The sequence below is a fragment of the Accipiter gentilis genome, chromosome 24 (genome assembly GCF_929443795.1).
Source record: "Accipiter gentilis chromosome 24, bAccGen1.1, whole genome shotgun sequence".
In the NCBI taxonomy this organism is placed as follows: Eukaryota; Metazoa; Chordata; class Aves; order Accipitriformes; family Accipitridae; genus Astur; species Astur gentilis.
Window position 1 is genome coordinate 8,115,916 of NC_064903.1, and position 16,393 is coordinate 8,132,308.

Sequence of the window (16,393 nt, forward strand, 5' to 3'; positions counted from 1 at the left end):
ACTGAACGTACATGGTATTGATACATCCTGACACCGTGTCTGTCAGCTGTCATTAAGGCCTGGAAGTGGTGAATGTCTGAAAGTTCGATCAGTTAATGCCTGTGCACTCACATGTATTTGTATTGATGGGGTTTTGTCCTCTTTTTCTCCATTACATTGATCCCCAGGCTAGGGTTTGTTGCTCAGAACATTTGCTAGCTGTTGTCTGTAAAGTACAACTCACTCCCACCAGAATTTGAAGTCTAAGTGTCCTCTAATTGCAAACTTTCCTTCAGGTATGTCATCAAGCTTTTAATGATGGAACTTACACCTTGCTTTAATTTTTTTTTTTTTTTTTTTTTTTTGTCATTTAAATACTTGCTAACTTAAAGCTTGGAAAAATCTGTGATGGTTTCCCTCGTGTCAAGTCACTGTTCAGTTCGCTGGAAAAAGGTGATGCCATGATGAGGTATACAAAGGCACCAGACCATTATGTCCTAAATGGGGCACATTTGCAAACAACTGATGCACCCTTGCAATTGACACTTGATCTTTGTATGCCCCAGAGAACTCAGCTATATAATCGAGTTAATGCTGGAGCTGATTTGGCTGTGAAGACACTGCCTCGGAGCTGAACTGCTTTGCAATTATAGTTCTACTTGTATAAAAGATATACCAACTGGAAATAAATGCTTGCAGTTATAATAAACACAACAGTCAAAATACCTTCAAAGGCTGGAAGGATTCTGAGTGAGCAGCTGAGATGATAGAGTAATGTAAATAAATGTAGAGCCAGTGAAAACAAAGCTGGATCTGAAAGCAGCATTTTCTCTTTGATTTTATTGAAGGTGGGTAAAGCAGAAGTTAGAGGTCTAAATGAGCCAAATGTCAGGCCCACTCACATTCTGTGAAAATAAGCTCAGATCTGGGGACTTGCCAGTTTGTCCTTGTAAATTCGTTGAGTACTTTCTTGATGTTTTATTTCAAATGCATTTCCCTTTCCCTCAAGAAAAATCTAATGTAATCAATATGCATAGTGTATAAACTTGAGGGGAAAAATTGGAACCGAATTTCTTTTTAATACAGAGAAAGAGTCTATGAGAAAGTCTGCTGATGACCACTTTAATCAAAATACGCAGGAAATCCAGGCATTTTCATGGATAGTTGATGAGACGTGGGAAAAAATGGAGAAGAGTTGAATGGTTATGATCATCCAAAAGGGAAAATCTTAAAAGTCTTATTTTTTGTTGCTTCTCAATATTGTCTAACAATTGTTTCAAAACATCCTCAGTGCATCTTATTTAGAAAAGGTATAATCAGTCCTGGTTGCTGCAATGACTTCTTCGTTGATTTTAGCAAGTTGAGATGAGATTTCTTGGAACTACAGTGTGTTAACGCACTCTTGTGTTCACTGCTCACAGATGATCTGTTATAAAACAGAAGAAAACTGCACTCTTATCTCCTCCATTTCTACCTGCAGTTCAGCAGCATGGCAGTTTGCACATCTGTGTTGCTAGTACAAGGAAAGCTTACTCTGCGGTCTCTTTTTTCACAGGAGCCCTGCCTCTTTTACCTCAATTGTCTGCTCCCCCCCTTTTTTTGTTTGACAGTCCCATCGCCTCTGCTTCTGGTTTTGTGCAACTTATCTTTTAAGGTTATCTGAGGAGGTGAGCTCACAGGAAAGTCCCAGTGCTTTTGGGCATGACAGGTTATAGAATCTGTGGGTGATACAGAAGAAATAGAATAGTTTACTGATTGGCCAAATTAGTATGGAACCATAATCTTGCTTGCTGTTGAGATACATAGTTTGGCAGCATTGTTATACCGCTATGAGGTAGAAAATTGCTAGATGAGGTCTATGCAGAAAAGGGAGCAGGTTTTGTTTCTGGGTATTTTCATTTGTTTGTAAAGATTTCTTATCTTTTAGTCCTGACACAGCATATTGGAACTGCTAACTGTGTAAATATATCACCTAGGTATCTTCCGTAACGAAGGACACTATTTATGAGCTGCCCTGCTAAACTGTCACATTTCCATTGTTGCTTGACATTTGTACTGTAAGTCTTGTGGTCTGCTGCTTAATTCCTTTGTCTCTGACAGACACCCATTTAGCAGTCTTGGAAAATACAAAGTGGAGCCAGTTAACATTGAATGATCTTAAAACTAGGCTGAACTTCTGTTTTCATCAGGGAGGAAGATGATGCCATCAGCTAATTTGGTTGATCAATAGCCCTGCTTGCGATAAGGTTTCAAAGCTTGTGGCTAAAAGCTGATTGCGCTGAGTCCAAAATAAATTTGATCTATTGGTTTCCACAAATGTAGCATAGCCCAGGATGATGCTTCAGTGCTGATGCTTAACTAATTTTAATAATGCTGACAGACTAGCCTGGTGCCTGCTGTGAGGATACTGTAATACATGAACCCTCGGCAGCAAAGCACTTACTTAAGATCTTTTTTACGATAGCATGGAGCTGTCACTCTAGCAAAGAGCAATCATAAAAGTTCATTATTCTGAGACTGGGAAGCATTACAGTCTTTGCTAAGCAAGTTTAATGACATCTTTCATTAATGCAAACTTTGACCCTGGTTTCCTAAAAAGAGAGAGGTACTGGCAAGAAATTACACTGGTTTGTTAAGTTTTGGCTGGAGAAATAAGTGTTACTGAAAAATGAGTAGAAGTTCTCTGGCTGAAGTGCAAAAAAGTGCGCAAGCCATGTTTGTGATAAGCATTTGGGTATGCAGTTTCAGAAAGGATCCAGCCATATTCTTTCTTCATGCTGGGTGGAACTGTATTCAGCTGGGAAGGTGGACTAAAATTTATCTAATGCTTTCATCTCTATTTCAGTGACTATATCATGGCTACGGGGCCAACAGAGGTCATACAGTCACCTGAAACAGGAGAGACAGTTGAAGAGTGCACAGGTAAGCAGTTGTTCCCCAAATGCATAGCTGATTTGAAAGTCAAGATTTATTTGCTTCAGGTCAAGGGGTCTGTAGTGATTTGTTTTGCAGTGTTGTTTTGTTTTTTGTAGTGTAAAAAAAATTCTGTGTGGCTTTGTCAGCTGGCAATTTTATGGGAAAGATCTTTTAATGTGCAGTACTGGAGGGTTGTAACCTGATGGAGGATATTCTTTTCCAATTCTGGCTTGGATTTTCAAAAACAGGACGTTAGAGCTTGAAGGGCTGATTGTTGTGCTTGCTTTGATGGATCCTACAGAGCCTGTTAGCCAGCCTCTGTCTGTGGGAGCCGTATCAGTACCCCCACTGCAGCCTCATTCTCTGCTTCTGGCCATAGGCAACCATTTGTTACTTATTCTTTAATCTGGTGGCATGGGCTGATGCAAACAGCCATGAGGGAATGAAATAATAGTCAAGAAAGGAAAATATCTTACTTATGCCAAAGAGTTGTCTTAATTAAAGGACATGCCCTTTGCCAGTGTTCAGACTATTCCTGAGGAGATAGGTGAATATGAAGAATAGTATTATGGCTGAGGCATTTCAGGAGAAGTGGCTGTCATATCGCTTCATTTTTTTTCTTTTCTTTGGCTTATGTCTCACAGTCATCTTAAAAGTTTGTGTTTCAAAGGTCATCTTGCTTTATCCTTTAGAAATACATTTGCCACCATCAGAATACTGGTAGAACAGAGAAGCAAATGAGAAAGTGACTCTTAGTTGAACTGTGCGTGGCAGATAGATAGGGGTGAAGAAAGTGTAATGATGGATGCTCAGCAGCAGCTGGTTTCTTAAATTTATAATCTAGTTTATCACATAGTCCAGTGCTATCCATGGCACACTGGTGAACTTGTGTGAAACCCATGCATGCAAATTTTGTATTCGGGTTCACTAGAAGGTTCAGAAAATGGATCAAATTCTGACCCAGGTGACAGGGAAGGCAGGAGGTGGCTTGCTGTCTTAAGTGTTGGCTCTAAAACTACCAGGAATATTTCTGTCTCTAACTGAACCAAAATTTTAAAAAGTTAAAGCCTGCTGTGTTATTGCTGAAGTATTCAAGAGACACTTGACTGGACCTGGTTAAAGCCATTTTAGGATGTTTTACTTCCCATGTAATGTAGGATTGTGTCACCTCTTCCTCCTCATAGCTTTAATTGGCTTGTGATGTAAAAGCTGTAGGTGGCTAAAATCCTCAACCTTCACAGTCTTGTCAATTAGATTAATTTCTTGGTGTTTAACTTATTGTCTGACTAGTTAGTAGAGGGCTTCCAGTGCATGCTCCTCTTCCTTGATGGCAGTAACCAGGTCACTGTCCAAAAACTGTCAGCACCCAATGTTAGTTAGCCTTACTGAATTCCATGATTTAATAGCCTTTCTGGCAATATCAGGTATTTTTTATGAAGAAACATGGTATTTTCAGAAACCTTCTCTGTGGGGTTTTTTGATCATGTGTTTTTATTGGTGAAATATCTAGTCCTTGGATTTGAGGAAAAAGTGGAAAATGTGTCCTGAACACACCTTAGGAAGTTAGAGAGCATAGAAGATCCCAAAATTAACTGTTAATTTAAATATGATAATTGAGCTCCCAAATCAGATGTTCCCTGTGCTTTTTACAGTCTCAATTTGGCACTGGAAAAAGCATCTTTTTCTCTTCTATCTTGTTGTCAGGACGAACCATGCAAAGAGCAGAAAGATGTGCATTAATTCTCTCTGTGCACAGGAGAAACAATGAAATAGGCAGTACACAAACAGTAAAAAATACAGAATAAACAAACTTTACAGAGAAAGCAAAATACTCCTGCTCCTTTTCTGTTATAGTGGGGTAAATCATAGTTAGCATAAGCAACTAATTTTTGGGAAGGCTTTTGCTTTTTAGGGCAGTAGCCTTTAAATTTAATCTTTTATTTTTAATACCATAAAATTGAAGATTGGTAACCATAAGAATTCAAAAATCATGAGTCATTATTCATCAGTGGGTGAAAGGGATATAGGCATAGCTGTCTGAGCTTGGATTTTCTCTCCTTGCTTTGACTGGATTTTTGTTATGCAATGAATTTTTTCCATTTTAAGTAATAAGATCCTCTTGTATATTATTAGTTCAAGTATCATAGAGCACTCTACCAATTTAGTGATATGTTGGGCTACTTCACAGTGCACTGAAATGTAGGCACCTTTAAATTAAATGTGTCGTCCTTTTAATGGTGAGCGAAACCAGCGCACAACTGTTCACAGCAGGAAACAAATATGAACACCGTCTTTCTGAACCGTGTCTTTTTTGCCAAATGCTCTCACACAGAGCAGTCCCAGTTTTCATCTGCATGCAGCTCTGAATGTCTAGTAGTGCTTTTATCTTTTTTTGCATAGTAGTATGGCAAATGCCCATCTTCTGGGACTGTAGGGATACTTAGTGTTTTCACATTCATTTGCAACAGCTGAAGACATGCAGCTGAGCAAAAAGCATGGCTGAAGAGGAATTATTGCTAGAGGGGGTGTATCCTGCACATCAGTAATAAATTAGAGGCTAGAGAATGCACTGAAGTAACTGATGTGTCTGCATCAGAGAACTCTGTTGCACAATGATACCCAAGTGTTGTCCTGTGCCAGCTGAGGTTTACTCATTGGCAGCGTTTGCAAATCTTTTCCATAGGCTCCATTCTAAAGTTAGCACCGCTTCTGATCTAAACAAGTATTTGGAGTAGTGCCTTGGCAATGTTATCCTTTGTGGTAGGACTTATGTCTGTTTCTCTTAAATGTCCTTAGGATCGCTTCTTTTTTTGTTGTTACTGTGTTGTGGTTTGGTTTTTTTTAAACATTCCCATGGTTCTCTGAAAATACCAGCATCTAATTAAGCTCATCAGTAATACTTGCACTAGAATCGAACTTGCATTCTGTCCATACCGCTGTCAGCTGACCAGCGTACATGACAATGTCCTTGTTCTTCATGTAGGCTGCCTTTAAGTTGCACAGAGCTCTCTGCATGTAGCAAAGTCTGCCACTTTGTTCTTTGAGTCATTGGACTGTGTTAGCAGACGTTGCTGAATTGATAATTTTGGGGCACTGCTTTCATGAAATTTTTTAATCTTTTGTTTTGCTCATCTAAAATAAACCAACTCAGCTTCGACAAGTTCCCTGTATCATACACGTTGTCTAATTGCTGATACGAATGGCAGTAATGGTTGGGAGGCATTTCTAAAGACTGTCTAAAGGACACAACACACTTGTTTTATTTGAGAGGCACTGTGCTCTTCTGGTTGCTCTGTGGCCTGTCTTCTCTTACCAGTTCTTGCTCTCAGCGCAGCATGAAACTCATTGAGCCCCATAAGAGTATTAACAAATCCAAAAGCCTTGGGGTCAGCTCTGTAGTCTGGGGCAGGCAATATAACCTGTATGTTTTCTGTGACTATCTCATTCACTTACTGCCTGATAAGCAGCAGTGGAAGATAAAACGGTCTCCCGCTGACAAACCCTCCCTGGGAGCACCACATCCCATTATTATTCAGATGAGTAGGACTTCATTGATAGTTTTGCTCTACATGGTTTGAAAGATAATTTGGTCTCAGTGACAGCCTAAGTCACTTGAAAAGCAATGTGCAGGTCTTCGGTGGCTGCGACTGCTCTGCAGAGAGGTAGCCATTTCATCAGTCCATGCCGGACAGTGTACCCGTGTCCTTGTATGTCCTGACACATGGTGCTGGCACTGGTCTTGAGAGCAGGGAGGAGACAGGGTGAGTAGATCTCAGTATCATTGTTTATTTCTCAAAGTGGCTACTGTCTGATGCAGCTGTGCGGGTGGCACAGTTTCAGCCCAGATAAGGCCCATTGGCAGAGATCCTTACACGTACAGGGCACACGTTGAGACAGAGCATCGCCGACTAAATCATTGCTGGGAGAAGACAATAATTGTGTTGAAATAATGCCTTGGTTATGAAAGAATCCTCCAGCTGTGGGCATTTATTATGCCAACTGCTGTAAAGTGTTAATTGAACAATGAATTTGGCTCAGATATACAGTGATGTTATTGCTCTGCATATGTATTTAAGTCAATCACAGGGGTCTTAGTACAATAATTTGGCCCAAACCACTCCAAACTGACCAATGTAAAGGTCAGTGACAAAATGCAGCACTTGTGTGCTGAAAGAAAATATAAATAAGAATGTTAAAGTATCTTAGGTTATTAAAAATGAAAGAAGTCAGTGATGTTTTGTATAGTTTATTTTGTTCTTTTTGTATTTCTTTTCATTTGGACAATGGAAAATCTGAAATCAGGTTAACAATTTTCTAATTGTGTTCTTAGGGCTGCTGTGTTTGGGGGTTTCATGAACTGCAGGGCAGCGTCTTAATTTAGGTTTGCTCCGTTGTCCTTGGAGGAGTTGTGATTTTATTTTGAGGCAGTGGTTTAATATGGAAACAGATATTTGGGGTTTAGAGTTTATAAATTCTTTTGCCAGTTTATAAATTCTTTTGCCAGTTTCAATCTTTTGCCAAATGTTGAATATCCTTCGGGTGTTCTCTTCTTACAGCACTGAGTAAAAAGAAAGCAGAACTAAACCGAGCTGAGTAAAGAACAATAAGAGTTAAAAACATTGACATAAATTTTTTTATTGAAAATATATCAAGTATGATTGGCATGATCACTATTCATTTGTAGGTAGATACATTCACTATATAAGGTGTATTTTTCATAAACTGGAACCTAAGTAGGCACCGCTATTGTCAGCTTAATGCCAGTGTTGCTTTATAAGCAGCAAATGTAAGAACTGCAGCTTCACCTTTCACTGGACTCCAGCACTGAATTATTTACGAAGGAGCCATCTAAAACTGAATGGGCTGCTCTACCTTCGAGGCTTCCTCCAGAATTTAAGAGATAACATTCTCCAAGCTAAGAAACACCTCCAACTTCCATAAATTTTCATTTTTCTCATGTTGCAGGAAAGAAAAAATCCAAATTTCAGACTTTCAAGAACTTCTTTGCGAAGAAGAAAAGGAAAGAGCCTCCACCTCCCAGGGGGGAGAGTAATTTAAAACCTAGCCAGTCCAGCAGCGATGTCAGCATCTCTGTGCTCGACACTACTGCACTTCATTCACCGAAGGAGGCTGGGTAAGCTGGCGGGGAAGGAAAATAAATAAATAAAAGCGGACCTCTCACAGCAGTAGGATGAAAGTGTGAGTTGGCCCCTTAGGAGCAACCTCTGTCCAAGTTTGTGCAAAACAAGCCCTAATACTGATGAAGGAATTCCAAGAATTTCCTCTTTCTTTGCTAGTGCTTCAAAAGCCAGCCTGGAGAGGAGGGGGAGAGCAGCCAGGGGCAGGGGTGATCCAACCTTTTAGTCTAAAACTGCAGATAGCCCAGATTGTTTTGATTGGTTTTAGTGCTTGCAATCTGTCCTGGAAGGTCTGACCAGCAGCAGCTTTACAAGAGGATGATGATTGAGTAGTGCTAGTACAGAGAATACGTGTGAAGTTGAGTTGCTGGTTTTTAGCATAAATGGTGCCCTCCATCATGGCTGGGGTAAAGGCAAAGAAGTATTTTTGGTGTGTTATCAGTATGAGATTGCTGCTTTAACTTCCTTACATAGTCATTTAGGTATAGATGACAACTGAAGGCCTCTAGTTTTGTGTCAGTTACCCATGAAGTGCTGTAAGTGAGGTTTGCAAGTTCTTCAGGTGTGTCCGGAGCAATTCTCAGATCCCTGAATGATGTTAGTTCAAAAACTTGTCCTTTTTGCAGTTAGTCTAATACAAGCTATTAGCTTGCACTGCTAACACTGCTTCACTGATAACCTTAGACCATCAAGCTACACACCACTTCCATTGCATGTCTCTGACTGAATCTGGGGTGGGACAACCCTCTGAACATGGTTGTGTCTCTTGCCAGGGGTGTCATGGACCAGTATCTGGCAACCTATAATTTGGCTGTTTTCTGACTCCCCACCCTCCTCATACTCCCCTGTTAGCTGCTCAGCCAGGCCTCTCTTTGGATTACCCTAGGCCTCAGGTTGTGGAACTGCAGACTAACAAAGTGTGACAAAACACCGGCCACATCCTACGGTTTGCTGTGTTTTGTTGGAGGGGACATTGGACGGGTGTGACACTGGCAGAAGGCACGAGTAGGTGACTAGAGCGCGACAAGCTGAAATCAGCACTGCTGCCAAATGCTTTGTATCATCAAATAAGGCATTAGATGGAGCTGGACACTACATTTCTTCTGGTGGAACAGCTTATAGATGTTACTTTCTCATGGGTGTTTGTTCCTTCTTGCCCCACCTTTCCCCACTCTTTCTGTTGTGTTTATGCAACTGCATCATGGAAATGATCTGTGAATGAAACAACAATCTCTTTTGTTTGTTTGTTAGCGTAACAGCAACAGAGTAAGTGACCACACAACCAGTCCCCTAGGGTAAGGGTAATTAGAGTGACTCAGATAACCCAGTCCAAAAAGCTTAGGAACAGCTGAGCTTACCCCATCAGCCCATAGGAGGGATCTGGCTTAAAATCAGCTGTCTGGTCCAGAGGCAATGTGGGTGCAAACTCTTTCTCTTGCCCTTAACCAAGTACTTTATGTGCAATTGCTGTTTACCTCAGCACTATCCTCCAGTGATTATGAACTGTTTTGCAAGATCAGAGATCAGGAAGTGAGTAAAACCCTTCTGTTTTTTCCCTTAGAGATAGGATTAGATGGACTATCCAAAAAAAATTAGAGGCTATGTTTGTGCTACTTGAAAACCCCATCATGTCCAGACCCTGCATAGCATAAGCATGCTTTGTAAGTGCCTAGAGAGACTGAACAACATAATCCTTTGGAAAACCTGATCCTGAAAGCCAGTGGGAGTAAAACTTGTGAAGGGTTTATAGCAGGACCCTGAGCTTTGTAATTTCTGGCATGCAGAATATCAAAACCAATCCTAGAACAATGCTGCTGTTTGTTTGTTCTTGAGGCAGAAGCACTGGTTTTCTTTTTTTCCTCCCCCCCCCTTTTTTTTAACCATGTAATATTTCTAAAATTTAACTTTTCTGAATACTAACCAGAGACCAAACCCCCAGATGTGCCAAATGCTTCCTGTAACAGCCAAGGGGATGTGCCCAGATGTCAATGTGCTGTAGGGAATCAATGAAATTGGGCATCTGTGAAGGGGAAGGGAGCATTATGTGCCGCTGCCTCTTTGTCTTCCGAGAGGTACGAGTTTTGAATGGAAATGGAAAAACCTTGACAGCAAAGTTAAAGCATGTGCCATGGACAACATCTTTTCTGTATTATCAGAAGGATAGAAGACCTTACAGAGAGGAAAATTGGGTCCCAAATAGTCTTCTTCCAGTTAAAAAGCTCTGAGCAGGAAAAACTGCTGGGGCAACATGTAAAATTGTCCTGGTCTTTGTAAGGAACACTCACTCCTTTGGCAGGCTGCAGTTGTTTTTGAGACAGTGGCTGCCTGAAGGAAGTGTGTCACCTTTCTTTCCTCTACCTCAAACACCAATAAAAGGAGTGGGGCTGCAACAATAAGTGGAAGATAGCGCAGGCCATGATGAGGTTAGGAGTGGCTTTATTGCTGGCTGTAGAGTCCCATCATTTCCTCAGTCATGGTGGCTCAAGTGTTGCTACACATGAATGAATTGAGCATCTGTCTAGGAAAATCAGCGTGGAGTTACGGTGGCTAAAACATCTGGGGGTTTAGCTAACAGTGCATCTTTAGCTTCAGTGCAAATATAAATACACTGCCTGGAATTACAAATGAATGTATATTTGCGCATAAGAGACTCATCTGTTCCAAAGCTGCAGTTAATTCTATATTTAATCCAATGCTCTTTTTTGTGACTGCAAATAGAAGAAAATACAGTAATTCTCTTGCAAACACATATGATACATATGCAGAGAAAGAAAGAAGCAGATCTTGTACTGGCAGTCTGAAGAACAAGGAAACCTCAGGTCTTAATGCTAAAGAATTCCAAGTAAAGGAAGTGAGGAAATCCCCAATTAAAAACGTTAATACATCCTAATGCACATGCATTCTTTGCAGTAAATAAAATATGCCAACTAGTAATGAATATACATTACAGTAAATAAAATTTGCATGACACTGTCTTTCTGAATGCATTAAAATTATGTCTTGCCCATATAGAGTGTCTTTCATGTTCAAAAGGATGCTAAAATCAAACACACAAAAAGATGGGATGTCTTCATTCGCTCTAATGATGAAATAAGTCACGGGCCTTATTTGTGTGGAGAACTGCTGTCCTATAAACTTAACACAGACATTAACTATTACATATAATGGGAGGAAGCATGCACTCTGACCTGTGCTGTGAGAGAAAGAGCTCAGATTGTCTTCAACACAAGATAAACATAGAGCAAAATTATTTTGCCCTACTGTGAGACTTGGCATAACTGTATACTGATTGACTACACCTCTGGGGCAACAGGAGGGTTAGTCAAGCCAACAAAGAAGATGTTGTCTCTGGAGATGTAGAGAAGGGAGATACAGCAGATTAAAAAAGAGTAATTTGTTTGGAGCTTTTTACATGATGTATTTACTTTATGAAAGTTCACAGTCCTTCAGGGCTTCTAAATAAAGAGAGAATTTGGGGTTAGGCAAATAGTGGACACCTTTTCTGTTTGATTCCCTTGCAGAAGAGTGTTAGGCTTACTGGATTTTCCTTGTCAGAGTCTGTTCCTAATCATCCCCTGTTACCCAGAGTCAAACTTGCAGAGGCAATGAGCATTGCCTGCACTGCAGCTGAACCAAGGAATCCTTGTAACTTGTGGGTTACAAGGCTGACAGCCAACAACATGAGTATTCTCTGTTGTTTCCCAGTTAAGTGCTAGAATGAAATCCTGGTGGAGGGTATCCTCGTGGTCTTTTTGACAAAGTAGTATACAGACAGTGCCTGCTTGTGGTGGTGGAACTTGGTGAATAAAAGGTTTGGAGCCTTCCTTGTTGTGCCACTCAAGTGCAAAATGTTCCCTGCACAACCTAATAGCCCAACCCCAATCAATTTCAGTTGATTACAACTCAGTTAACAGCTCTTGTGGGAACTCATCAGTGCTTCACTGGGCTGAACATCCAGTGAGCACAGAAGCAGGGCAGGAATATCTCATCTGGGTACTTTAACTTGGCTGTGGATGGGTATGTAACTGTGGCCATGGACACTTGTCTTGTCTACATTTTTTAATATGCTTGGGATCTGGCAATGTTCATGATACAGGTGAACAGAACTGTTTTTATTGCTGGACCTGAGAGGGTTTGAATCAACTTTGTTAATATAGTGGAATTACATTTTTTGCCTGCATTTGCAAGAAGGGGAAAAATAATCCACAGTCTTTGGGAGGTATGATACACACCAGGCTGCAAAGGTTGTATCCTGAATGTCTCGTGCTAGGCACATTCCCCACCAAAGGAGGGCAGGGGACTCCTGTCGCCCTCCTCGGCGCTGTAGATATCTCTCAGGGTGGCATGCATCCAATTAATCTCAGCATCTGACCTAATCGCCTTGGACTCCCTCTCTAGTCCACAGAGATTGGCCTGTGTGTTCAATGCAGATGCTGAGTACATCTGAAAAGAGACACCTGCATTTGATCAGCATCCTAAAAAGTGTTTCTTCCTTGCTTCCGAGTATAAAAGGAGATAGCAGTGACTACTTTAGACAGCTAACATGCAGAAATCTGAAGTTAAGTGAGATGCATCCGACCCTGGGCTCTTTATGATCCCTCTGCCTTGGTGAAGTAGTGCAGGGAAGTGTTGGAGGGCTGTACCCAGTGCACTGACGACTCTTCCTTCCTTCCCAGCCCCAAAGGAAGCATGGGAAACAAAGCCTTGTCCCATGACAGTGTCTTCATTTTTGAGTCTGCACCAGGAAGTGTGGCAGGTGACACGTTGTCTCAGGAAAACATACCTGGAAGAGTGAAAACTTTGCAGGTGAGAACATCTTCCCCTCATTCACAGTGCTGCTTTGTATTAGCTGTCTCCTAGGAAACTCTGTTGCTTGATTCCTCTGCTGTGTGCTTTAAGACTTTGTTGACTAAAGTGTCCAAAGCGAGATTTACTACTTTTGGATCTATTCTGCCTCTTGGAAGCTGCTCTTTTTATCTCTGAGCAGTTCTGGTGCTTTAAGCCTTGCCCAGGTCTCATAGTGTGTGAGTGACATGAATCCAGTTCATGGACTCTCGGAAACTTTCCTTAATGAGCATGTCCTCTTCCAATGGGATTTCCATTCTTTACTTCATAGCTACTACGTTTGGGTTAAGGCCATTTATTTATACTGTAGCACTTCCCTTACACTGTTATTCTTTATATATTATTTATATGTTATTCTTTCTGGAAATTCTGACTATGATGTTTTCACTGTACATGCTAGCACCAGCGGCTGTGTAAGTGTGTAGGATGATGGATATGTCAGGGCACTCTTAGTGACAGCTTTATTTATGTCATTATTCTACTGATCTCTGCCAGCAAAGGATACTGTATTCTGCTAGGTCATTTCCTTCTTCCAAGGCACATACTGAACCCTCCTTGACAGCTCCATTATCAACTGTTGGTTATATTAATTGCATTTAAATAACTGCCCAGCTCAGAGCACTGAGATAAAATTTTAAGGTTTTTCCAGAGACTGAAAACAAAGTGTTGATAAGGCAGCCAAAGGCCATTGAAATTCTTCCTCTGCTCAGTGTGAACTTTGTGTTGCAAAACACAATTGCATCACATTTTAAGTAATAGAAGATGCACAGAGGGACTTGTTCCTCAATAAGACTGCAAAATAGGCTAAGCTTCAATTCAGGGTATTTTTTGTATAATAATAGGAGTAGCAGGAGAGATCATGTTTATATATGACAGACCTTTGTTGGGGAAAAAAAGCTCTTTTCATGCTATCTCCAGTCCACTGTGGCCTTTCTTCATCCATCCATCATCATGCATGGTAACGTAATACTGCCAGTACTATTTTTGTAGCCGTAAAAGACAGCCTTTTTCTGTGAGCTTCACTCTTGTCAGACTAAAAGCCAAGCGCTAATAAAAGCTGTTATTTTCTTAGCAATGTAAATTAACTTCTACCAGTAGAAGACAGACTGTAAATTCAGAGTTTTCCCCACAACACTTTGCTGTCTGCATGTAATAAATTTAATAAATCAAAGATGGGAAGTTGTGAAAAGAGAGAAAAACAAAATTGACTTCCTGTATTTTCCTTCCCATGAAGTGCACAAGTATGTTGTATGTCTTGTTTTGCCCATATATTGCAATCTTTGTGCAGTTTGTCATCAGTCCTGCTTTTGCAGATTGTATTGGTGATACTTCTTGGATTGTTGTGGGTAAAAGGGCAAGAAAGCTGTTTGAACTGGGGGACTGGTGGATTAAGGGGTGACATTGTGCTACCCTGTGTGGCTGTTAGATCTGTAGGAATTACATTCCAAGTGAATCTTGCTGAATAAGAATGGCAGCTATTTAGATCTATTTTACAGAGATATAAATGAATGCATAGCTTGCAGAAGAGCACAGAATTAGGCCTAGAATTTCCCAATCTGGTTTAATAAGCAAAGAAACAGGAAAAAAACCAGGTCTGCATATTTTTCTTGGGAATATTCAGTTGAGACGTTTTTAGTTGAAGGACAGAGTTTCTGTTCAGGCTTGCTTCTATTCCAGCTTTGACATAGCCGACAGACTTAAGCCAAGAATTTTAGTAGTGGTGTTTCCTGAGATCTGAACTTTTTTAGTTTGAGGGAACATCTGGCTGCTTGTGAGGTTGCAGACTTTGTTTTATTTTTCTAGGGTCAGGGCCTGCCAGAGCATTCTTTTGTGCAATCTTGGAAAAGAATCACCATACTTCTTTACAAACAAAGTTGTTCCTGGCTGCCGTTATCGTTCCTGCTGTAGACAGGACCAGGATGTGATGCTGGGGAGAATTAACAAGCAATTCGTTAGGGGGGACCAGAAACTGAATTAAATTTTCTTTGTATAAAAAGTGGGACTCAGCTACTTGTGCGGCAGAGGGTGGTGACAAGCTCTCAATATTTGGAAGGGCTTTGTGAAGGAAAGCTGACCACATAGACCTGGGGTTGGGAACTGCTGACTGACAATACTTTGTATGACTCTTTGGGACATCTGGATACATGTAATTATATAAAGAATACTTAAATCTAGAATTTTTAAAGTTTTAAATTTAATCCTAAATTAAACTGCCTTAAGTTTCCTGGAATGGTGACATTTCTATCTGTGGTAACTTACTGAATAAAACTGATTTTGATTTTAATTTTGTACCAAAGCTAGTTCTAATGATGGGTCCTTGATGAATGTAACTAAATAAAATTTTATTAGTGGCTCTTTTCTGTAAATGGTCTGTTTCTTCAAGTATTTCTGTTAACTAAGAGATTCTGCATGCCTGTTGGGAGCAACTGGGCTAAAAGTGTCCAAAATGTCCCCTATAAATAATGCCATTGAAAGTGTCTATATTCTAAATTTCTTTTCGACCACAGCTTCACTTGCAGCAGAACATCAGACTTGGTTCGCCTCCTCTTGTTATAACTGGGAAGAAACTGGAAGATGCAGGTGCTGTTTCTGAAGATGACGGTTTACCTAGGAGCCCTCCTGAAATTTCAACCCTTCATGAAGTTCTGACAGATTCACCAAGCAAGGTATAATTGTTATGACACTTTAGTGACCACCTGTACAGAAAAAGTAAAATCTGCTTGGAGAAGGGGAAGACCTTTTTGCTTGCTTGTGGTAAAGTCTGATGGAACAGATCAGTCAGAACTAGAACAAATTACCTAGGTGGATCGTGGACTTGTAATTGTGAGGGGTGCCTAGGAAGTGGCCTTACAAATACCCCTTCTGAGTACAATTTTCTATGCTTTTATGTAGACCAGTGCTGGGGCAGTTGTGACCTATGTCATTAGGGAAAGAGGAGAGAAATTCAGTTGATATGGCAACTCTCAGTGCCTTTGGGCAAGGCCGTCTCTCCTGGCAGGTCCGTATGGCAGAAAACATAACAAGTCAATTATTCACGGGTGATTGTTGTGTTACTGTGACTGTTCCACTTCCAGTCTGAGAACAAGCTGAGGTACTCACACTGCACAAATGAACTTCCCATGTCTTCCAGCTTCAAAGAGCTGCAGAGATTGGCAGTTTCCTGCACCCGTGAAAGGGGAAGATGTTTTTGGGTGTGTTCAAGCCAGTGAGGAAAACAGAAATAATGGGGACTGCAAGAGAATCTGAAACAATTACTGGTTTTGGAATGAAATAGCTCAAAACCAGGGCAATATTAGTTAAATTGACAGGAAAGAGACAATCCTATGAGTCTGAGGAGAACAGGTCCTGATGGGACTTAGAGGGGGTTTGGGTTATCTTCTTTCTTAGGAATTGCCTTCTCACAACAGATGCATGATTTTGGACTTGAGTGAGCATGTGAGCATTTGTAAATTTGAAGATCTTAAAACAATAAACCAAAATAACTTTATAAAATGTATTTCCTCATGTGGTCAACC

General features: G+C 40.6%; 1 protein-coding gene across 16 annotated transcripts in view; it reads left to right on the forward strand.

Annotated features, from left to right (window-relative positions):
- KIAA1210 (KIAA1210 ortholog) overlaps positions 1–16,393 on the forward strand; it is a 90,826-nt gene that overhangs the window by 27,460 nt on the left and 46,973 nt on the right. For 14 of the 16 annotated variants that reach the window (XR_007509529.1, XR_007509527.1, XR_007509528.1 and 11 more), the window contains exons 2-5: positions 2,825–2,901; positions 7,861–8,029; positions 12,710–12,839; positions 15,386–15,544. Coding sequence is in view for 13 of the 16 variants with exons in the window: in XM_049828218.1 (XP_049684175.1) it covers positions 2,825–2,901; positions 7,861–8,029; positions 12,710–12,839; positions 15,386–15,544 (535 nt within the window). In the remaining 3 variants the exon portion in view is untranslated. Of the gene's footprint in view, positions 1–439; positions 828–2,824; positions 2,902–7,860; positions 8,030–12,709; positions 12,840–15,385; positions 15,545–16,393 lie in introns of those variants that run through there. The other 2 variants (XM_049828222.1, XM_049828227.1) reach the window with 2 other exon arrangements.